At 41.6% G+C, this 24681-nt stretch overlaps 1 protein-coding gene and 1 long non-coding RNA gene across 5 annotated transcripts in view; one reads left to right on the top strand and one right to left on the bottom strand.

Annotated features, from left to right (window-relative positions):
- The window catches only part of LOC122981275 (calmodulin-binding transcription activator 1-like), a 58277-nt gene that overhangs the window by 8343 nt on the left and 25253 nt on the right, over positions 1 to 24681 (top strand). For all 4 annotated transcript variants that reach the window (XM_044349925.1, XM_044349927.1, XM_044349924.1 and 1 more), the window contains exon 4: positions 16879 to 16946. In XM_044349925.1, the coding sequence (XP_044205860.1) occupies positions 16879 to 16946 (68 nt within the window). The remainder of the gene's footprint in view (positions 1 to 16878; positions 16947 to 24681) is intronic.
- On the bottom strand, positions 18539 to 23076 carry LOC122981277. Its single transcript, XR_006403205.1, has 5 exons — positions 22996 to 23076; positions 21371 to 21433; positions 20578 to 20648; positions 20275 to 20484; positions 18539 to 19497 (listed from the first exon to the last, which is right to left on the bottom strand). It is a non-coding gene; the product is annotated as an uncharacterized LOC122981277 (long non-coding RNA).

Below are 24681 nucleotides of genomic sequence, written 5' to 3'. Positions count from 1 at the left end.
CCAAACAAACTCTGGTTTACGGCGTAGGAAACAGGGACTCCTGGGTCTGAAACTATAGGGCTTAGAGGCTAAGAAACAAGAAATAAGACAACAGATTGAATGTCTCCACTGCTGGGTGTTTCTGGGTCCAAAAAAGCCTATGGTCAGTATGATAAAGATTGTTTTCTGAACCTCACATTGTTGCTATGCAACCATAGAAAGCTGTTAAATGTGAGGCACATTTCTGCTCAAAGTTGCTTTTTTCCGGTGTGTCTTGTGTTATGTGTGAAAATGATGCTTTTGTTACAGTGTGTAAAGTTGTCCGCCAAAAAATAAAAAATAGGAAGGAAAATGAAAAGCCGTCTGTGAGGTATAAACAACAAAAGCAATGACCATGCACTCAGAGGATTTGATCATAAAAACGAGTTAAAGGGAAAGTAATGTTAAGGTCTTTTTTCCACTTCACTTTACTCAATGTTAACCACACTTTAGAACTGAACTTTTGGTATGCTTTGACTATTCACCCAAATACATGGCTACCCCCCATTAATATAGGGCTACGTTTGCCCTGCTCTGGGCCAAAATTAGCATCATATTTATAGCATGAACAATAGAGAACTCCAATTCTGCTGCTGGCTAAGTGGTACAGTGTAAAATGGGGACAAATTAGGTTCGGACAACTCTTTACTCAAGGCCAAAGAAAAACCTGAGCTAAACATTTGGGGTGTGAAAAGCTTTTCAGAGTTGCATGTTGTTCCAGACTTAAGCTGTTAGCTCAGGGAAGTGTTTGATGGGTGGAAATGGATGCAGGCATTTATCGTCAATAGCTCCTTGTTTATGCATTGCACAGCTCTCCACTGGTGGTTTGCTCCATCCATTGTGATGTGGTTGGCCTCTGCTGAGACATTTTCTCCATGTGCAGGCTGTGCACTCCATTATGGATGTGTGTTTGTGTGTTTGTGTTATTGATTACCAAGTCCAGCATTATTATGCAATGCAAAGCTGATTTGGCCTGTGGTTTTTCTCTCAGGAAAGTCATTACATTTTTCATGCAATCCATCTCAATGAAGGTCATACTGGGAGTTAAGCACAGCGCCTACTGAACAGTGTGCTCACATGAATAGGCAGTGTGTGTGCATGCATGTGTGTGTGTGTGTGGTTCAGAACAACGTGACCGCTGCTGCCGGTTAGGGACTTCCACACATCAGCCTAAGCAAGAGCAATTGTACACAAGGCGCAGGGACTAGACCAGAGCACCTTGTTGCTGCCCCCCCCCCCCACCCCCCCACCTTTTCTCCCACTTTCTCTATATCAGTCTCCGTTCCAACTTACCATCTAGTCCTCTGTATCTTTATCTTTCATTGCCTCTCCCCCCCCTCCTCCCTCTCTCGCTCTCTCTCCATTGCTCTCTTTCTGATGAGGAGGTACAGGCTCAGTTCAGGGGGAGGTTGGGTGTCCCTCAGCGAATTCCTTCAAAGCTCCTCTTCCACCCAGGCATAAAGTTTCCTGCATACTTAAACACTCCATTGTGTCTGCCGCTCCTCTCGCTTCGTGCTTTTGTAGGGGGGGAGCTTTGTGTATGCTTGCTTGTGCGTCTACCGCATGTATGTATTTCATTCTGTTTATGTGTTTGTACATATGTGGGTGAGCTTGTCTGTTAGAGATACGCACAGCTCTCGATTATTGTGGTCGATTATTTCGTAGCAGCTGCGACAAAATAATAGATTTTTTTCTGTGAGAAGTACAGTAGTTTTCATCAGCAACATATTGAAAACTGAAATCATCGTTGGTCATCGAATTTTAGACACATGTATGCTTTACATGTCCTCTGTAGATTGTAGGGTAATGCACTAATACAATTTTACATGTACATATTGACATATTTCCTGACCAATCAGCTGTCAAATCAGCTGTCAGATTTGAAGCTTTCAATTTCTTTATTCAGTCACATCCCTACTATATGTGTGTGTGTGTGTGTGTGTGTGTGTGTGTGTGTTTGTTTGTTAGCTGGAAATATAATCCTTTTCTGGTCTGGATGCTGCTCATAAAGTGTGGTGATGTGTTATGTGTCGACAAATAGTGTTTTTAAAAGGCCCGGTAATTATTTGGTGTGTAGACACACTTGTATATGTGTGTGTGTGTTTGGGTGTGCATGTTTGTTTTTGTGTGTTACATCTCTATCAAAAGAATTGGTTTTGTGTTTGTCACTGTATGGGTGGTGGGTTTCTGCATGCTGTTTATACATGTCTGCATGTAGAATTAGGATTATCCTTAGTGTGTGAGTGTGTGGGTGTGTGTGTTTCTTTGTGAATAAGAAGAGGAGAGTGTGATAGATAAAGAGATTTCCAGCTCTGATTAAGTCAGAACCAATTCTAACAAGTCCTCATCTGATATGTCCTTACTCTCACCTTTTTTCTTGGCGTGCGTATGTCTCTGTAAGTGTGTGCGGGTATCTCCGTGTGTCTGCGTTTGTTTTCTCGCACACGTGCATGATAGCATAAGATCCTATGATCTCTGTTTTGTCACGCATGGCTCCCCACGACACCTTAGCCCCCCACGAGCACTGAGCTGTAACCCTATACATTTTTACCCCGTCCACTCCTCCTCCTCCTCCTCCTCCTCCTCTCCGTCCTTTCCGCTCTTCTTTTCCTTCCCTTCCCCTCTCTTCCTCCCTTTCTCTCTCTTTTGTGTATCTACTGATGTGTGAAATTATTCTGGGATGGAGGGATGGATTCCTCCCCGAAGGGCTGAACGGAGTCGTGAGCCTTTTGTTCAATAATAGATTGGGGGTGTATGTGTATCTGTCCGTGGTAATAGACTATAGACTAGTTTTAGATAACAAACCACACTCAGGTGGACAGATGATGGTAGAGCCTGTTTTATCCCTCCCTCGGGAGTGACTTGTTGTTTGGTTTCAGCAAATTCTTTGGAGCACCAGAATAACTTTTTTTACCATAGACAAAGACAAACTTTATAGTTAGGTCCTGGGACTCAAGCTTATGAAAAGATATGATTACTCTTTTGGGGACCCTTGACTTCCTGACTCATATTTTAAGAGGCAAGACTGAGTTGAATAACGAGTAAAATTCCCTTCCAAAAGCTTAAATTCCAACACACACATGCTATGTCTGCGCGCCATTGAGTGATCTAATGTGCATTTTAAAAGCTTCTGTCAAACGGGTTGGTACAGACTTCAGTACATCACACAGACAACAGCCGTCTGTGCCACAATGCTTCTGCATGCGAGTCTGCTCCACATGTCACTCAACTGTACAAAAAAAAAAAAAAAAAAAAGAGCGAGGTGTAAGAAGAAGGCATTATTTTGGTATTAATGATATGAAATAACATGATATGAAACATGCAGTGTTTTATTGTAGACCTCTGCTCTTATGAAGCCGTGATTTATTGGTAGGTGTATGTTGTGAAGGCAGCTAGTTGACAGTTCACGCACGCTCATGTCTGGCTGTGCCGCTGCATGACACTAACATGATAGCTTGAATGAGAAGCAGATCAAAAAGCATATACATTTTAGACCACTGCCCCATCTGCCTTGTGTGGATGTGTGTGTGTGTGTGCATCAAGGGGAGGTGTTGCCGTGGCAACAGATTGGATGTGTCTCTTTGTGTGCGTGCGTGTGTGTGTATTTGTGCTAATGGTTTGATCGATGTTGCAAGTGTGACACAAACGGCGTTCATGATTGTGCAGTACATCGAAGGTGATAAGAGAGAGGTGAAATTGTCAATTCGTCTGCTCGCGATGCCAAACGTGTACGACAGAAAAAAAAAAGAAAAAACAATTGGTGAAGGACAAAAGCTCTAAATCTCAGGTAGAAATGTCAGGAACCCATTCACACTCACCTGTGCGTGCTGCGGCTTCTCAGCTTGTGTACGCTTCAGTTTCTAGCCCAAACAAAGCTTTGTGTGCATGTGCTTGTGTCTATGAGTGTGTGTGTGCATGTTTAATTTATTATTCATGTCATTACGGTTGTTTGTGAGCCATTAAATAGATACATTGAATTAAATATGCATGAATTGTATTCCTACATTTCTGTAGAGATATTTGCCTTTTTTCCCCCCGTAGGTAAAACATGACGCAGGAAAAAGTTACACAGGAGGGATGACGTTAAATGTCAGACTATGTGGAAAAAATACTATGGATCCATTATGGTAAGAACGATACAGTTAGCTGACAGCCATTTTCAGGCCTCCATGTTCCATTTATACTGTGGTGAAGGGTGCCCTTGATTTATGACTTTGATGTGTGAATTGCTAATGTCCAGCTCATGCTGGTGCGGGGCCGGGAGAGGCTGACACTCTCCATTTTGTCGGCTGTGTCAGAACAAAGACAAAAGTAGCGTGCCTTTGGAAACTTACCGAAAGTTTCGGTTTTTTAAATGAAATGGGTGTGCCGTTCATGCATTTGTTAGATAACATGTTCGTGAGAGACTTAGAGTGTATCCATGTCAGTGTGTGTGTGTCCCAGAGCCTGCCTATGGCTGTAACCTCTCCAGTTGACATTGAGCTCTGTGCTGTTGCCGTTTACCAGAGTAAAGCATGGTTTAATGAGGGGGCAAAGAAGCCAACACACACACACACACACTCACACATGCATGCACACATGTATACACAAACACACACACACACACACACATACACCACACACGCACACACAATACCAGAGGGGTGTTTCACAGCTCCTTGTGTTTGATTCCTATTCTTTTATTTTTAATCATTCCTCTGTCTTTTGGGTTGAGAAATATTTTATGTTTGGAGAGCGCCAAGTTATAATCACTAATTAGTCCTCCAGGCTATCTCTCTCCCTCCCGCTCTCTTTTTCTCCTCCTCTTTGTCTATCTCTCCATCTCTCTCTGAGCCAAGCATAGCCCAATTAACACCCAACGTCATTTTGTGTCTGTTGTGACTTCCATTTTCACTCGAACTCCAGACATCCATACTGTCCTGCTGGCCAGACCGACAATATGAACTAAATGTGCAGCAATGCAAATAATCAATTAGATTCATTCTATTCATAAATGTAATTTCCTTGCTGATACATGTAATTAACATACAAGCTTTTCATTTGCAAATGGGACTGCACACGGTATATTGGACATATTGGATCTATGTGCATAGACGCTTCATTGATTGTTTGGATCAGTATTTCAGTGACTTTCAGTCAAGTTATTTCCGCACACACAAGTTCACAAAGAGATGGGATTAACCAGGTTTTTCAAGTCTGGTCTGGGAAAGCCAGGTGTCTGAGGTAGGAGTTAGTGTTGTCTCTCCTCTCTCTCGTCTCCTCTCCTCTCCTCTCCTCTCCTCTCCTCTCCTCTCCTCTCCTCTCCTCTGTCCTCCTCCTCCTCCCCAACTGGAAGCTCCACATTTTCCTCCTGTTCTATTTTCTCCATGTCGCACAGACCCACTATTTATCTTGCCCACTATAATTTGACACAAAATATTGTTAACTGGAGACACAGAAATATATTAAACAGTGGGAATGTGTGACTGTGAGTGTGGGGGTGTTGTGTATATGTCGGTGCTCGTTTGTGTGCGCCTGCATGTGTGTGAGTGAGTGTGTTCCTGTTAGATTCCAAGCAAAGTGAATGACCAGCAGTGTCTGCTGTAATAAGAAGCCAGGCTGCGCAGTAGATACAATACTTTTTGTATCTTTAAATGTCCCCACATAGAACCGCTGTAATATCTGAGTCCTGTGTAAATTAGATTTAATTCATCGGAGACAGATAAAGCATTAAAATGTGTATGTGTGTGCATGTGAGCGCACACACACAGATGGTCCTTGTATTCCCATTTCAAGTACTTGCACTATATGTGTAGAGCTATGTCTAGATAACTTCATAACTTTATTTAACTTTGATAACTTTCTGCTCATCAGACTTTGTAAGAGCTATTGGAGTCAAGTGTATTTCTACAGCAGCACAAGGCAATTTTGCATGTTTACATCCCCAAATGGCAACAAGATGTCAACAAAACATTACAATGTAAATCAAGCACCACAGGTGCTGGAACCCTATTGATTTTGATGAGGTTTTTCTTTAGCGTCTTAGTTTTCTGACTTAATAATATCTGGAGCTTAGAGACTTATAAAGGAATATGCCTAGTTCAGATTTTTTGTCAATATATATTTTGTACTCTCTGCTTATGTTTTACGAAGGTAGGTTTCAGTCAACCATTTTTTCATATTCCACAGGCAGTTCTAGTTTGTCATATTGGGTTTTATGCAAATTATGGCGCACAAGTTCAGCAGTACTTGCCAAGAAAAAAACATCTGTAAATTCCGCTCTGACTACTTGTGTAATTGTTTAATCCAAGTCTTGGTATATATTTGTGTGGTCTGCAGGTCCAAAACACAGGCAGCACTACCCTGATGACCAGTTTTTATTCATGCTCATTTGCTGTTGCTCACTCTGCGGCCGTTTACAGACTCACCATTATTAAACAATATTTTACTGTAAATTCATATGATAAGTATACACTGAGTACATCTGCGGACACCTGAGACTTCACTTGCATGAGCTCCACATGAGTCATTTCAGAGGTTTTTACAGACAATTGATACTGCTTTATTATTGTGTAAGGATTATTGCGTTGTCCACTAGCAATAATGGGCTGGAGCTGTGCATCTAGTGTGGAAATAAAGGATAGATGAATGTGAAACTGTAGCCTACCCTGTGCTCAAAATCTACCCACTGCACAACAGTATGTGCAGTACCAGTCAAAGGTTTGGACACACCCTCCTACTTGAATGAGAAAGTGTGTCCAAACTTTTGACTGGTACTCTATCTCCCATATTTGGTGTTAATATTTGAAATCTACCAATCTGTAAAAATATATCAGTCAGACAATTGTACTATACTTAAAGTTCTAACATATTGATCAAAAACTTCTGAAATGTAGCTCTCAAAGAATTTTAACGTAACATGAATTCAGTGTGCGTTTCACTGGCTTCATTTCTGCATTGGTAGTATTCATCTGTTTTCCATTTTATGTATTTTTTTCTGCTGTTGTTAGCACAATGTTGATCCAGTCTTTACAGCATTTTGCACTCTGCATATTTTGACAGATTATGGTTATGGCACTATTATTCCTAGTGTGTCATAATATTTGAAGCTGAGCTCCATTCAAATATTTGGGATGTTCTCCAGTGTGCACACACTTGTGTTGTCCATGCAAAGTTGCCTCTGTACATTTTACAGACATCATTATTAACTGCCTACCTCATGCTTAATCCAGACATGTAAACATTTGTAAAGGACACAAAAAAAAAACCGAAACTGGCAGAGAATATGTGAAAAGTCAAACAACACTAAAGTAATCATACTTCACAGAAACAAACAGTCTGCATCAGACGACATTTGTTAGTGTACTGTTAAGTTGTGGTGAGGTCAAACTGTCAGTTTTGTTTACTGTGATATCACATAGATCTGAGTGTATTGTCCTCATGAGCTTCAACCCACTAATGGCCACTTGCAGGCTGCAGCTCTATTTTTAATTAAAACTGGTAAGATTATGTGGCTGTTTAATTGCATTGTCAGTGCAAAATCAATGTTATTTATTTCTTAGCAAAAAATACAACATAATAAAACATTTCAAGTTGCTGTGGTGTTTCAGAACACTTTAATTGCTTTTTACTCGTTATCAATTTGCTCTCTGGACATTTGATTTGATAACAGAGATGTGTATTGCGGAATAGTTTATGAATATTTAGTAGAAATGTGAATTATCAACCACAGAGTATGAACATAAGTATTTAGCATTCACTGGTAGCATTTCTCAAGGTAAGTCTGTTAATGTCTGTGTTTCTTTGTTAATGAGTTGAGAAGTCACATTATCGTGGAGATCTCCTGCCGTACTTACTGCACACCAAACAGTGTTCATCAACAGGTTTTTGACCTCATGGAGTTTTGTTTTGGTAAACTCTTCAGAATCACAATTTAAGACTTTAACATTGGAGGCAACCTTGTGTGTACACAATGTTTTTATACATGAATGTATGTATGTTCGATGTTTCTCAAAAAGATCAGATAATAATAAAAAAAAGGCATGAATTTCCGATTACTAAAAGTACATCTCATCTCTCCTGGAAATGTTAAAAGGTTTACTGGGGAAAAAAATGAGCTCAGTTGTGTTCTACCCTCATACAATGATGCAGGTCAAATGTGATGGCATGTATGAAAGCTTTACCCAACATAAGTTTTGCCTGTTTTTCTGATGCTATAATCTTACTCAGTTGTATCTCTTGTGCCTCACAGATCTCAGTTTATTACAGGAGCTAAGCCAAACGGGTAATTTAGCTGGCTTCTACATTGTATCCACAATAAAACACAGTGAGTGCACGGTGAATCTCATGGTGCTGTGACTAGCATTTTCCACTAACATTATCCTGGAAATGTACACATTCACAAGATTTACCTTGGGAGGTGTATACATTTACTTGTAAATATACATCACTTCCCACATTTACCGTATTAGACTTAGGGTGAGATACTGTGTGTGTGTGTGTGTGTGTGTGTGCAGTATGTGTGTGTGCTGCTCTTTCAGTCTTGGTTGTGATATCTGAACAATTCTACTCAAGAGACCATAGTGTGCATATGTCCAGTGTTTCCTTCTATCAAACTGTAGTATTTTCTACCATCACATATTTCTCCATCTCCCTGTCTCTGTCCTCCTCTTCCTCCCTCATCCTCCGCCCTCCTGCTGATGTATGGAATGTCTACTCTCATATGGAGTGTGTTTGTAAAAGTCACAGTAATCAAATTTCACTGATTCCCAGTGGATTAAACAAGGTGGCATTTGTGTGTGTGTGTGTGTGTGAGAGAGAGAGAGAGAGAGAGAGAGAGAGAGGGAGTGTGTGCTTGTGTGGGTTCTGTCTCTCTGCATATATGATATTAGCTGTGTACCAAGTTGTGTATTGTAATGCAGCTGTGTCATTAGTCTAAGACTAGCTCAGCTGTAATGTATCATCCATCATCTTGCACTCTAAGGAGGCAACTATATACGGGATACTTATGCCACATTTGCATACTGACTGTGCATACATTTAATTCATTTTTTTTGAATGCACAGTGTAAAATGTTGTGTGGGGGAATGATAAACTCCTCTGCATATTAGGTGAAAGCATCTAACTTGTGTCATTGCCAAATGGCAAAGACTTAGAATAGTTCATTCATGCCTTTGGGTGTTTGACAGGGAAGGTGTTTGCTAACAACACCTCTGTTTTCTTTAAAAAAAAAAAAAAATAGAAGAAAAAACCTGAAGAGAAATCACTCAGTCCCAAAAATTCAATTATTTTCCAGTGGAAGTGTTATATCACTACTCCAGCAAACAAGAAAAACATGGCAACAACACAATTTCCCAGCTCAAAAACAGGTATTACCTAGTGTTAAGCCTAACTACATAATTGCCGCTTGTTGGCAGCATATCCTGTATGTTCTGGCAGTATGCTTGTATATGTAGCTTGCCAGCTAGCGAGACTTAACTTTGTCCAATACACATCAACACATCAGCATCACTTTTTCAGAGAGACTGTAAACTAAGCTGTAAGTTTCTTTCGGCTATAAGGTGCCACTGCGCGCTGAACTAGAAAGTCACAGCCCATTACAGTTCATATGAGGTGGAAAGTTACCCCGGCAGGCAATGACTGATGTCTGTCTCCTCCTCAGTTTCTAAAAGTGCATTAAATTAGAGCAATTATTAACCATCTGTGCCAAAAATACATGTATTTAATGTCTGAAAAGAACCAGATTTAAGCAAAGGTTGTGATAGTTTCTACAGACAGCAATAACACAAATGAAAATGGTAGCTGTCTAGTCTGTAAACAGTAAAAATGTTGGTTACCCCCCCTCCCCACCCTTTATTTATTTATATACATGTACAACATTATATAGAAGTTTAAAGATAGCTAACATACTTTGGCGCCCACAGCATGAGTCACAGTACTTGAAGAGAGCATGATGACACCAGGCTCTACCTTTTGCATTGCATCATCACTGTACACACACTGTAGTCACTGTGAAGAGGAGCCCCTTTGGATCTATTGATATACTATACCGCACACTTATAAACTATTAATGGCATAGCATATGCCCATCAGATATTATCACTTACATCATCTCATTGTCCATGTATTTTTTTTAGCTGTGGATGGGTACAGTCTGTCCTTCATGGAGTGGTTTCAGTGGAGAGTGAAAGTCGTGGACAGATTTCAAGATAGTCTACATCAAGCTGAATTTAAAATGAAACAAATCCAGGCCTTTTACCACAAGATGTAATAAAGGAGCTCCAGACAAATTCTGCTGACTCCTGATTTGTGCTTATGACTGTTCATGTCAACAAAAAAAATTGTGTTCTGGGATTCCAAATTTAGTGTATTTAGCCGAAGAAGAAAAAAGCATAATTTTAATAAATTGTAGTTGCAGATGTAAACGTGAAATCTGCAGGGGAGGGGTTAAATTAGATTCCACATCTCATCTTTTTTCTGTTGCTTTTTGTATTGTTTAATTGTCAGTAATCAGTGGCAGTTGGCCAAGCAAAAAGCTTTTAAAAAGTGTTATTTCTGAGCAAGAGGTGAATTTTACTCATTCACTCCTAGACTTGAAGCACAAGCTGGCAATCATCCGAATTGGGAATGCATTTGGGAGTTCTTTATTAAACCGTGTGAAAAGTATTTCGCATTTTGCAATACCCTGAAAGAGTGAGTGCAGGGCCCATAGTAACAGTCTATTCAAGTCTACAGCCCAGGGCTTCGTCCTAGGCAGAGACAGATCAAACTGCACAATAGTGGAAGCCAGTCACCAGAGCAGGTTTGGTAACCTTTAATGTTTATTTTTGCTTATGATTGTTTTAACTCTACCTGTCTATCTCCCCGGTATGGATCCCTGAGGTCTGTTGTCGATAGAGAAGATAAACCGAGATTGTAGACAATTTGTACATCTCTAAATTGATGCTTGTCTTTAGCAGTTTGTTTTTGAAGCTTGAGGGGAGTTAAATATGCATGGCTTCAACATGGGTGGCTCCACGTTTTTTTTTGTTTTTTTTTCCACAACAACAAACAAATGTAATGAAACCTTTATTTGGATGAGACAAACAGAATTCTGAATTGATTCTTTTAGAGAGCGGAGTCAACGTGAGCTCCAGCAGTTAACTAGATTTGTTTGTTTCTTTTGAAATGGAGCAACAGTGATATTTACCAAGAGTACACACACACACATACACTGCACAGGTGTGCAACCTCGCGCGCGCACACACACACACACACACACACACATATGCTCCCATCTTTAGTTGGTTGAGGAGGAGACAAACATAAAGATCGCCACAGAGACCCATCTTTCAAATTTATTCATTAAACTCCCAAATGCTCCCCTTAACGAATGTAATTAGAATATGGTAATGAGAGAGGGCTGAACCAGGGAGTGTTGTAATATGCTTAGCAGCACAGAGGGAGAGAAGAGGAGAGAGACAGACAGATAGAGACAGAGAGGGAAATAGAGTAAGGGAGTTAGAGGAGAGAGAAATAGAGAGACTGACTGACAGGGTGCCAATTTATGTCTTGTTGTAAACAAGTATTTATGCCAATGAGAGGTGGCACACACTATTTCTTCCTCTCTCCCACTACTTCTCCATCTCTCTCTCTTTCTCTGTGCCTCTTTCTCTCTCTCTCCTTAGCATACCAAACCTCCTCAATAACAATAACATCAACAATAGCAGAGCAGAGACGAGCCTCAGAGGGCTGAATGACTCACGCTGAGATGAGGCATCAGGGGTTAACACAACCACTGGAGACTTCTTCATTGAGACACCACTCCACCCTACCCTCTCTCTCTCTCACTCTCTTCCCTCCACCTCCCACCAGCAAACACACATCCGTCATTAGAGATTTCAAATATACGTCTCTCTGTGTGTATATGTGTGCGTGCGTCCTTTCCTGGTTTACTTTGTGGCAGTTTTTTGCGGGCTGTGATAGACTGTATCCAAGATGCCCTAGTGCAGCAGGGGTCCTGGCATTGTGTTTGACACCACACACCTGTTGCCATCTTTGATGTGTTCACCCCCCTGCTGAGAGCGAAGGGGCCGTCTCTGCAAATGCAAATAAAAGACGAGTGGAAGAGGACAGGTAAGGTGCGCGAGAGAGGGGAAGTTTTATATTAAAAAAAAAAAAAATACGATTGATGTTCCCTCTGTGAGTTGGGGCTGACTCTTCCTTGCTCTCAGGTGTCTGCTAAAAAAAGTTTGTGCTACTTTACATACTGTGAGTGTGTGTGTGTGAGTGTGTGTGTAGCCACCTTCACCATTTGGACTTCTGTATATTGGCGAAAGGGAGATGAGAGGGAAATGAGACAGAAAAAAAGAGGGAAGTGTGTGAACTGGTGGGAGGAGAGAAGGGGAGAGAATGTAAAGAGGTCAAACCATAAGGAGAGGGAGTGAGGGAGTGAATGAGAAGGGAGAGTGACTATTTCATTATAAAGCCGTCACTCACATGGGCAGCAGCCACCACATAGACTCTTCTGAGACCAAGTTTCTCTAGGTCTGTGTGTGTGTGTATGTGTGTATGTGTGTGTGCATGCCTGTGCATCCTAGCATGCATTAGTTTTGACATGGGAGGTATTTTTTTGTGTGTGTGTACAGTATGTACGTGTGTGTGTTTGTGTGTGTGTGTGTATGAATGTTGTGAGAGTTGCAGTGTGACAGAGATGGATGTGACGCACATGTCCCTCTCCCGACCAGGTGACAGGGGAGGGTCCCCGCTGAAGGTCAGACCTCGTCCTCCAATGACAGACCAGCACCAAATGTGTGTCTGTGCGCGCATCCGTGTGTGTTTCACAGAGAGAACAAGAGAATAGACAGAAGGCCGGGACAAGTTTTATTTCCATTTATTTATTTATTTTCACACAAGCGACTTTGTGTATTAATAGACAGGCCCATTTGTATTCATGTGTGTACAATCCTTTTATGTCCATGTACGTGCATGTGTGTGTTGCCCAGTGTGTGATGAGGTGTTTGTATGATAAACACAAGGCAAGCTTGAGAGGAATTCTGATCAGGGGCTTTGCAACAGTTGTTATGGAAACAGCATTAAGCAGTTGTATTAGCCAGTGGAGGTAATATAAAGGCTGTTGAAAGTAACAAACATTGGGGAGAGAGGCAGTTTTGGAATATAATACAAACTACACATTATTGCTCTGGTTTACAATAAGCTTGATGAAATTTTATTTTGCGGCTAGAACGGAACAAAATTATCCTCATCGTAACTCAGTGTCTGGCTCTCTTTCTGTCGAGAGCTACACATTTTAATTAGCCAGGTTAGAGGAACATAGTGCAAACAAGACATTATCGGTCTGGTTTACGATAGTCCGTTGCATCATTTACATCAGCTCAACACAATTTAGTCTGCAATCAGATTTCTTGTTGCAACATGATCTCAAGTTCTGAGTCTTCTGAAAAGCAGCCGTTGCCCTGTGACATTGGTGATTTTAGAGGTCACTCCGGACTCAGAAGAAATGCTAAGAGATTGGTCCTGTCACGTTTGCAGGCACCTCTCAATTCTAATGGATTATTGATTATTACGGTCATAATCAAATTGCATGACAATGTAGGTTTAGCATAAAATTGCCATTGTTACACTTCATTTACACAATGAATCTTTGAAGCAGAAATTATTTAAAAATAGACCATGATCAATAAAAATGTGGGTTGAACGAATGGCTGAGATAGTGCTCCAGATGAAAATAAAGCCACACAGAAGCCTGTAGTCTGCAAAAAAATAAAATAATAAAAACAGGAGGCAATTTTGGATAGAGTGTCTATTAACGTCAGACACTGACAGGGTTGTTCTGGGAAGGAGAGAAAACCGGTGGAGGTGCTCAGGAACAAATTACAGCATCAGCAGACCTCCCCTGGTAATGCTAATGCAATTCTTTCCTCCATATATGTATATAAGACTTAACCACACTCAAGGAGAAAGGCAAAAATGGATTCTGTAGCTGAAAAGGACACCTCAGTTTTCTACCTCCTGTAACACCAAAATAAACTGTTCAATGCCAAACGATTTCTGTGGCGAGGACCAGCGGCAGCCTTCATTTGAGGCACTTCGAATGGATGTGACAGTTCCAGTTTACAGACAACTCTGTTTTCCCCAGATCTCTGTCGGGGTGATGCTCATCATTAGGCTTCAAACGTGCACGCGCTCACACACATAAAGACACATACGCATACTAGCCTGTGGCCAGACCCTATAACGGAATCTCCCTGGGGAAAGCTCCTGGATAAGTCTGTTGCAGTGTAGGCGACCCCCCACCCCCCCCCTCCTCCTCCCTGCCTCCTCTGGAAATCTCCCTGAGGCCTGTAGGAGTGCGTGTGAATGTGTTTGCGTGTGTGCATGTGCGTGCGTCTGTCTGTCTGCTTTTCTGTACATGCCACCAGTTTCTTGGAGGGAGATGGTCTCAGTGATGCGTGAGTGGGAGGCTGATTTCCCCAACTGCATCGCTCGCTCCAATCTAACTTCCCACTCATGCTCTCTGCTTTGTTAGATATTTCTTAAGTAACTCTCTCTCTCTCTCTCTCTCTCTCTCTGTCTCTCTCTCTTTCTCACTAGCTCTCACAACACTGACAGACTGGAAGAGGTGTGTGTTTGGAAAAGCGCATGCACGCATCCAGTTGGGCCTGTCGTAATGTATTATTATTATTACGTAGGCTCACACAGACATGCAGAGCGTCTGGGTTTCTAGAGTAGATCCCTGGAGAAAGACACTTGTCCCTGTCCCTGTGTCTGGCACAGCGAACACACACACACACACAGACACACACACACACACACTCACAGTATTCCTGAAGGGTCAGTGTGTCGCCAGGCATGCACAAAGCGCTCCATCACTGGTGTCCACTGGGACAATAACTGTGACTTCCTGAGGACCGACCTTCACCATCTCACTTCTGTCACTCTTCACATGGCCATGTGTGTGTATGTCTGTGTGTGTGTGTGTGTGTTGGCGAGGGAGTGAGCTGGAGTGTGTGTCTCCAGTGTGAGTGTGTGTGTGTGTGTGGGGGTGGGTGTGTTTGAGAGTGTGTGTCAGGCTGCCATTTCAGCTGACTCTTCTGTTTCTGGCTTTTTAATGGCTCTTATGGGGCAGGCCTTTAATTGCAAGTCTCTCTCCCTCCTTCTTAATCCTCCCATCCTTCTGTCTCTCCCAGCCCCTCGTCTCCTCTCCTCTTTCTCTCTCCTACCGCCTCCCACTGGCTGACAGTCACTAGGGGAGCCCGAGTGCCTGGCCGGGGCTGTGGAGGCCGTATAGGATATTGACTTGCTGCGGAGTGGTTTGGGAGGAGGAGAGGTGGCTGCCTGTCACAGCTAATGAATAGATGCATAAATGAATGAGGCACTCCTTGTGTGTAAGTGTTAGAGTGTGTGTTTGTGTTTGTGTGTGCGTGCGTGCGTGTGTGTGTGTAAGTGTGTATGCGTGTTGTTGTGTGGGTAAAAAAAATGTGCCTGTGTGCGTGCCCAGCCTAAACTCGGCTCAGTGCAGTTTTATGTGGCTCAGACAGACAGACATTAACAGTGGCCAGCTTGATAGTGATAATTATTAATGGTGTGATGGCAGTCCCTCCCACGCATGCACGCACGCAAACACACACACACACACACACACACACACACACACACACACACACACATACACACATATACAAAAATAAACACACATATAAATGCAGGATGAGGAAGTGGGGGGTTGGGATGTGAAGATTGAATGGAGGATACTAAAAAACAATCCAGTTAAGTGCCAGCACCCTCCAGCTGCTCTCTCTTTTCGTCTCTCCTTGCCTTTCTTTCCGTCTTCCTCTTTGTCCCTTCATCTCGTCTGATCGGCGTGGAGCTGGAGTGCTCTCATGCCAAACTGGGACAAATACCTAAAAACACACATGCACAGACACACACACACACACACACACACAGAAAGAGACAGAGAGGAAGAGAAGGAGAGGAGGTCTGGAGTGGAGACTGTTGATCTGAGGGGGCAGATGAAGGAGTGCTGGAGTGTTGATGTCTTCTTCACTATTGCTTTGTGCCACATTTCAAACACTGATTGCCTTAAGAGGACAATTTACATTTCATAGTCTTTCACAACAAGTGGGTGAGATGGGAGTCAGAGATAGGGAGAGAAAGAATGATGCTTCAAGGAGGAAGCCAGGGGTGAGAGAGTTCACCGAGCAAAGGGAAAAGGCGGTGTTGCGTGAGCGACTAAAAAGCAGGAGGTATAAACAATGGTTTCTTTTGGCTGCATCTCTGTGTGTCTCTGTCTGTGTGTGTGTGTATGGACGTTTTGTTTTCCCTTACTCTCGGTAGAATGCACCTGTATGATTTGAACTTTCTTTTTCCTTATTGGATTCATGTGAGTGTGGAGGAAGAATAGAAATAGTGTGGAGAGGAGAGCCGGAGGAATTAAGAATCAAGTTAGGAGCGGGCTTTATCTGACGAGAAACTGTGAAACTGCAAAGTACAAGAAAACTTTTCCTATCAGCGCACTCTCTCAGCTAGTGTATGGGTCTGCACCCCCACCGTGTGTGTGTGTGTGTGTATTTATGTAGCATGTGTGTGTGTATTTAGGAGATAGCTTTTCCTCCCCAGTGGAGGGAGACATCGGTGTGTCGGTGAGTGTGATTGGTTGCTGGCCCTGAGGGTCTGTCCTCTATATCTGTCTCCTGACTGGCTGCTCTGTGACCAATCAGGCACCCAGACCTCACCGTGGCAATCAGATAGTGACACACTCTCTGTGGGCATCAGCAGGTCATCTGGAAATACCTGTTATGTTTTATCTCCCCGTGACACACACACACACTCATGCACACACACTAATATAACCTTTCCGTCTTGTCTTTGTCTCTCTAGGAGATTGCTGCATATCTCATCACTTTTGAGAAACATGATGAGTGGCTGACGACATCGCCAAAAACCAGGTGAGGAGAGCGCAGACATTGGTTTTCACACATACACACACACCCACGTAGAAACACAGCATCGCTTAATCAGCCAGTGACTCATGTTGTTTTAATCCCAATGACTGAGTGCCAGTGTTTGATTAAAACATTAGAGATGTACGTCGACTGTCTCCAAAGGGTCCTGCTGACGGGCTACTCTACATGTAGAGAACGCTCCAGAACATGGCCGGACTGTAAAGCACCTAGTCAGCTGGAAATGGAGTATTAATGAATGTAAATGTATTAGGATAAGTGATGTATAATTCAGACATAAGGGGGCGGGGGGAGTGTGTGTATATAAGATGGGGTGTGAACGGGGATTCACATGCCAGAACTGAATATTCATCGATCCAAATGAACCGTAGGTAGCTCTTTTCCTAGAATGGGGAGAGGTTATAGTCAGGAAGGAAGCAAGGATGGAAGGAGAGAGAGAGAGAGGATGAAAGAATGAAGAAGAAAGGCAATTTTAATAATTTACAATTCACCTTATTGACATTTACTTTAGTTAATACAGATGTTGGTATGACAAAAAAAGAGAAAGAAAAAAGAAAAGGAAAGAAAAAGGAAAGTAAGTGAAGCGGTTTCTGATTACTGACACTACTGAAAGCCTGAGGTGATGCCTCCGCGCTCCCATTGTGCGAGCTGAAGGACTCTTCTCAGGAGCAGCCTGAGGCCAGCTGCACAGTTTATGTTGTGGATGGATTTCTCATTGATTGGTTGTGCTGCCGTATAGCCTCAGCCTCCCGGCAGCAACAGCAGCAGCAGTCATATTGGTGTTATTGAGCAGCAGTTAGATATAATCCCATTTACACATGACACGAGGCACGATTAGAACAGATTACACCTAATCCCATCAGATGGAAAGGGGCTCAGCTAACGGAGCCAGTGACATTTATGCGTGTGCGTGGCTGTGCGTGCATGTGTGTTTGAGTCCATACGTGCGCACGCGTTTGCACACTTGTAGGGGCAATACTAAGATAACAATCAATGACCTTCATTTCTCCCCTCACCGAAATACCTCATCAGTTCAAAGTAATAACTGTTACCTCCTCTCTCCCTCTCCTCTCACTTTTCTCATCTGCTCCTCCTTCTCTCCTCCCTTTACCGGACTCACTCACTCGCCCACTCTGTCTCTTTATCTTGCCGTCTTTTTTTTTTCCTGCTCTCCTCCACTTTGCCTTCTCTGTTTTCGCTCTGCTACACTGTTGAACGGTGGAAAAGCTTTTTATATCCCACACATCACAGCCCAGTTATAATCAATAGCATTTATGTCTGCTTGAATCGGAGGGTTTGCGAGGAACACGGGCACCGTCCACGTGCACGCACACGCACACACCGACACACACACACACACACACACACACATACACACACACTCACACACACACACACAGGTCTATATAGTATAGAGGGCCATTTTCTCCAAACCTGCCTGGTAGTGGATCAGTATTGCCATATTAACAAATATATATCGCCTTTATTTACACTCAATAAAATCATTGAGTGCTGGTCATCATTTACAATGATGTTGAGTAAAAAGTAAAGAGTATAAAAAGATTTAAAATAATAATAATAAAAGAAACAAGATAAAAGAAAACAATCAATATAGTATATAAGTACAGTTAATAAAATGTGCAAGATACAGGATACAAACAAATCAATTAAAACAAGTATATATGGACAGATAATAAAAGATACAAGATATAAAAACAAATCAATTAAAACAGGTGCAAACAGAGTGTGTGGTTAGTGATCAATGGTTTAACTTGTCCAAGGGTTACCAAAGTATTCATTTTTAGGGTGCTTTGTAGAGAGTTCCAGGCAGTTGGAGCATGAAAACAAAAAGCAGAGCTTCCAAGCTCAGTACAAACTCGAGGGACTTGCAGTGAAAGCCAGTCATTAGACTGAGTGTGATGTGGTCCAGAGGACCAATCTAGCATAGATGTGATGTAAGATGGCAGCTTCCCAATAAGCTCATTGTAGATAAATAAATATATATGCCAGTCATGTCTCTCAGACAGAGAAGACCACCCAACTTTTACATACAGGATGCAATGATGAGTGTTATAAACATCACCGGTAGTAAACTGAGAGAGGTAAACAGCATTCAAGGGCTTAAGAGTAGAGGCAGAGGCATGCCTAGAAATTACATCACCATAATCCATAACAGAGAAAAGCAGCTTCATCAGTCCTTTTCCTACAAAACATAGGAAAGTTAGTTCTATTTCTGTACAAAAAACAATTTTTTGTCACAATTTGTTGACAAGATTGTCTATATGAAATTTGAATGTGAATTTGTCATCTATCTAAATACCAAGGTGCTTTAATTCTATAACTCTCAACAATGGATCCTTGTACAGTGGGAATATGAAGTTAGTTTGAACATAAGTTTTTGCTACCATTACCTCTAGCTCTAGAGAATAACATAAACAGAATTTTATGTGCATTCAGTAAAGTTTAAGATCATTAAGAGTGGCTTGGAGAACATCGAAGTAAAGTTGCAGGTTCTCCACGGCTGGTTGAGGAGAGTCTGCAATACAATACAATATTGTATCATCTGTGTATAAATGTACATGGCAATTAGTTAAAGATGAAGAGATATTATTAATAAAATATTGTAAGATTATATTGTAATTATGTCATAAAAAAACAACTGGACCCAGAATTGAACCTTGTGGAACACCCTTAGTTATTGGTAAAAACTCTGAACGAATACTTCCCAAGTTCACTGACCGCTGCCAATCAGATAGGTAATTCAGGAATCACGCATAAGCACGAACAAAACCCAACATTGCTTAAAAAATGTAAAAGGTTTGTGGTGAGTAATTCCTTAAGTTTACAATTTACCAGTGACTCTAGAATTTTACCCAAACAAGATCATTTGGATACTGGTCTCTAGTTATTCAGATCACTCCTTTCTCCACCCGATTATGCAGGGGGACGACATGAGCAGTTTTACAGACTCTAGGAAGTACACCAGTAGAAATAGAAAGGTTAAAAATGTGGTTTTTGTTTCTTGTTGTGTTGTGTGTGCCACTTTGGTAACTTTTGTTGGTTGAGTCTGCTTCATAATAATATAATAATAATAATAACCTAAAGAGAAGTCTTTGGTCTGTTCGTCCCAGCAACTTCCACACTGGAAGTAACTGTGTCGTGTTGCGTTGTGTGACAGGCCTCTATGTAGCTGTACGTCAGTGTGACCACCTACGTGAAAGTTGACGTTTCTGCTTTCTACTGTGTGAAAACAGGTCATATGTGTAGACAAAGAATATTTGAAGGTTCAATCCAAAGACACACAGCAACCAACCTTTTGATGTGTTGGGCACAACTGGGATGCTTGTGTCTGACCCATAAGATATTTCAACATCAGGTATCACTGCATGCTTGCATCTGCATCATCCTCATCTTCATCATCATCATCTTGTGACTCTGAGTCTGGTACATATTCATCGTCAGACATGTGCTCATCATCATCTGGTATGTTATCCTGATCTGACAGCAGATCTGACTGTTGCTCCTGAAATGGTGAGAAAGCTATTTATTTTACATGGCAATCGACAGTTACAGACAGTATATTATAGAGTTAAAGAAACCTTAAGAAGATACTCACCTGGGACAGGTCTTGGGTGTTATCATTCACCATTCGTCTGAGGCAGGATTTATGCCAGACCCCTGAACAAACTGTAACACATTTTGAATATATACATTTTAACCACTTACACTCCCCAAGGACGCCGGCGTCCTCGAGTTACTGTCTTTCAGAGGCTGTAGCGGGCTCACTTTTAAAGCTACAGTGAAGATACTGGTATCATATGAAACTAGACGACCTAAGGCATCCATTGGTACCATGTCATGCTAGCTTGTCAGAAAGGGATCTAAATAACGCTCTCGCACTGTGGATCTATTGAAAAGAAACAGCAAAAATATTCACTGCTGAAGAGACACTTATTGATATGATCTGGTCAGTGCCAATGAGGCAAAATGAATCATCTTTGCATAATCTCAATTATATGACATATATGACACACGCTGCAATCGATCTCGCTCTGATAAAGTGAGGTAGCTGTCTTCAATTTCATAATGACACCATTGTTAAACTGAAAAATAGTTGGTATAGTAGCCTATGCTGTGTACAACGATAATTTTCCATAGGTGTTTATAGAGTGGTTAATCATACGCATATATCAACCTACTGCACAGTCCCACACACTGGAGGCACTTGTCCAAGTCGGATACTGTTGCACACACCAGGCTATATTTTTGACACTATTGGAAATGTTTTATTGTAACATTTATTGTTACCAGACAGTTTGAGGAGCAAGACATTTTATATCCATATGTTTATATCTTCAAAGTATTAAAAAACAAATTGATTTCCATCAAATGTCTACATGACAACTTACCTTCTCACTGTTGACAACTGTATCCATTTCATTTGGACTCCAGAAATGATTCCCAGTGGCAATCTACAATAGAAAACAAGAACAGATGGATTGAAAATTAACACAGTGGTTTGTCTGTCTTATTTGTTTGTTTCCTTTAAGAGAGAGGATAAAAATAAGGAAGTGTGGAAATACAGCTTTACAAGTCTTGCAGGATTCTCGAGATTTATAGATAAAAATAATAATTACACTAATTGCACCAATGAGAAAGTTTGGAAAAAAGGATTAACAGACATTTTCATATGCACACAGAGAGTACTTTGTTTTAAAATGAGTACTTAACAGATATAATAGTACTTCACAGACAAAATGCAACCAAAGCATAAAACCAACAAACAAAGCATAAAACTTAAAAGAAGGGCACAATAAAATCTGGGGTTTACCTATAAAACGTAATTAAATAGCTTAAAAAATAGAACAAGTAGGTATTACCATAAATATCTTGACAACAGGATGTTCCCTGTGTAACATTATGCAAAATGTATCATGGCTGTGTTTCTGTGTGTGCTTTGAGGGAAAGAAATCCACTCTAAAAACGTTTCTAGTTACTTGACAGGACGAATGATTACTGTCAATATGAAAACTAGAATCTTTCAAAAGAATGTTCACTGAAAAATTCAGCATTTGATTTCTTCATTGATTATCTATTTGCAACCCACTTGCTGGGATGGTGACACTAATCGGCTGCACTGGGTGAAAGCTCTTTTGTTGAGTGACTTTGTGCCTTTATAGTTATTAGATTTGCTATGATCATTTTTAAAAAATATGTTATTTTGCATTCCACATATTACCAGTGACTGGGTCCTCATCCATCAGATGTAACTAAACAACTTACCATACACATTGGACTAACATACAGACCAAATGCAGGTTGTCCAGGTATTCTTAAAAATAAGTGATGCCACTATCAACCCCACCTGGAGGCAGGACCCTATAAACTATATGGACCTCACAAGTCATATTTCTGTCATACACTGCTTTACACACCCTAAGACACTTTACTGAATTACACTCTGAAAAGCCCTTACATACCGGTGTCCATATAAATCATATCACACTTGGGCGACAGAACACACACACGAACAAACAGCACCATGAAACATGTTGGTCCATTTGACGTTTTGCCTCATCCTTGTTGAGAGGATCAAACACTGGACTTGTCTGATTCGGGTTGCTTGTAGCTGTCTGATGGCCTCACAGTCTAGCCATCCCACTTCTGACACCAATGTAACAGTAAGGGAAAGTTCCCACGCCGGGTCTGGAACCCCAGTCTCCCAGGACACGGACATCTGCGCTAACCAGTCAGCCAAAGGGCCAAATGGTCAACGTGTTATCCGTGGTCCTTATATCAAAAAGTTTACCATCATACCTCACCTTGAATGTCCTTTACATTAAGACAAACATAAGTTGCCTCACTGTCTCATCACCTGCAGCATAACAACAATTGCGGCTAACGTTAGCTGTCTACCACATACAAAATAGAAATATGTTTTTATGAATGCAAAAAACATGGGCTAAAAGTTATTATCACGAGCTAAACACTTCATGATGTAAAAGGATCGCCTATTTACAAAAAGAAAGCTTACCTGTATGTGTTTAATCCCTCCATTAATCATGCCATACTGCTGCTTTCACCAGCTAGCACATGTAACATTAATCCTTAAATGGTGGATGGGGGGGGGGGGGGGGGGGGGGGGGGGGGGGCTGACCTTGGAGTTGACAGCCTGTAGGTATCGCCCACATGACAATCACAGGAAAGCCTGCCAAAATGTGTGTATCAAAAATGTGTATGAAACCGCTATGCAGCCACTGCCTGAAGGGTGCGCTGTTCTGTACACTGGGATACACAAAAATCAGGTCAAGTGGTAAAGAAGGACTTTCAAAGAAGAAGAGAAAATACTTTGTAGAATTCTACTTTTGCTGTTGGCAAATTTTTTTCTTGTAGTTTTCATGGCAATAAAGCCTTTGAATTGAAAAAAAAATTGAGAAAATATGTTATTTAGACACTGATAAATACAGTTACACTTTGCAAAATAAGCAGAGACTGGCATGGTCCTTATATTACCCCTAGGACCCAATTTCCCAGGTACATATAGACATACACACACACACACACACACACAGGCACACATCTGATCTCATCCATCTTCTCCATAACATAATTAGAATCAGCAGCTCTGAGATGACTCACACTGCTTGAGACAGAGACTAAACTCGGCTTTGATCGGAGGGTGGGGGTCTCCACTCCGCTAAGAAGCTGGTAGGCTCACCCCAAAACAGAACAGATTTAAGGTGTCAAAGAAAATCAGCTCAAAGTAAATTCAATTTCACTACACACAGTGTTCTGAGTAAATTGCAATCATCTCAGTCCATATAGATGTGTCTACATCAAACTCTAGGGGAGAGGATAGGAGAGGAGAGGAGAGGAGAGGAGAGGAGAGGAGAGGAGAGGAGAGGAGGGGAGGGGAGGGGAGGGGAGGGGAGGGGAGACAATAAAAGAGCAGAAACAGAGGCTAGGGTGGTAGCAAAAGGAATAGATGAGATGAAAAGATGAAAATGAGTGGAAAAGGGGAGAATGGAGGGACTGAAGAAGCAGTAAAGATAAAATGAAGAGATAGTATGATAAGAGGGATAAAGACTGGAGGTTGATCGAGAAGAGGAGGGCAGGGAAAGGAGAGAGGAGGTGTGTAAATGTGTGTGTGTGTGTGTGTGTTCGAGAGAGAGAGAGAAAGAGAGAGCACTTGTGAGTATGTGCTAGTTTATTGATTGTTAACGGGCCTGTTCTCTTTCTGTTGTCATGAGATAAGGCAAAGAAGCATTTTTCCTCCACCTACACACAAACACCCAGGAACACGCACGCACGCACCTGTCCTTAACGTTTTAGAGGTGTAATGATTGATTGCTGAGCAGCAGGTTTGACATTGAGCCCAAAGAACACATGGCGGTAGGTCCTGCCATCTCTGATCTCTCTACACGTATGGCTCCTGGTGTGAGCGTGTGTGTTTGTGTATGTGTGTGTGTTTGTGTGCATGCATGTTCATCCCACCAGGTGTATATAAAATGGCAGCTTAGAGGCCAATGTTCCTGCTGCGCTGATAAATCACCCTACTAAAATATTAACACGTAGGAGTGTGAGTCTGTGTATGAGAGAGAGGCGGTTACATGGGAGCGGCTAACTGGAACCATTAACATGTTTTTGCTTGTGCTGACTGGTTAAAAAACAGCAATGCAAGACAGTTTTTAATAGTTTAAAATTTCAGCATGAAAATAAT

This window comes from Thunnus albacares, chromosome 4, assembly GCF_914725855.1.
Source record: "Thunnus albacares chromosome 4, fThuAlb1.1, whole genome shotgun sequence".
NCBI classification, from domain to species: domain Eukaryota; kingdom Metazoa; phylum Chordata; class Actinopteri; order Scombriformes; family Scombridae; genus Thunnus; species Thunnus albacares.
The sequence above is the reverse complement of the archived record's forward strand: the minus strand, read 5'-3'. Positions and strand labels throughout refer to the sequence as shown.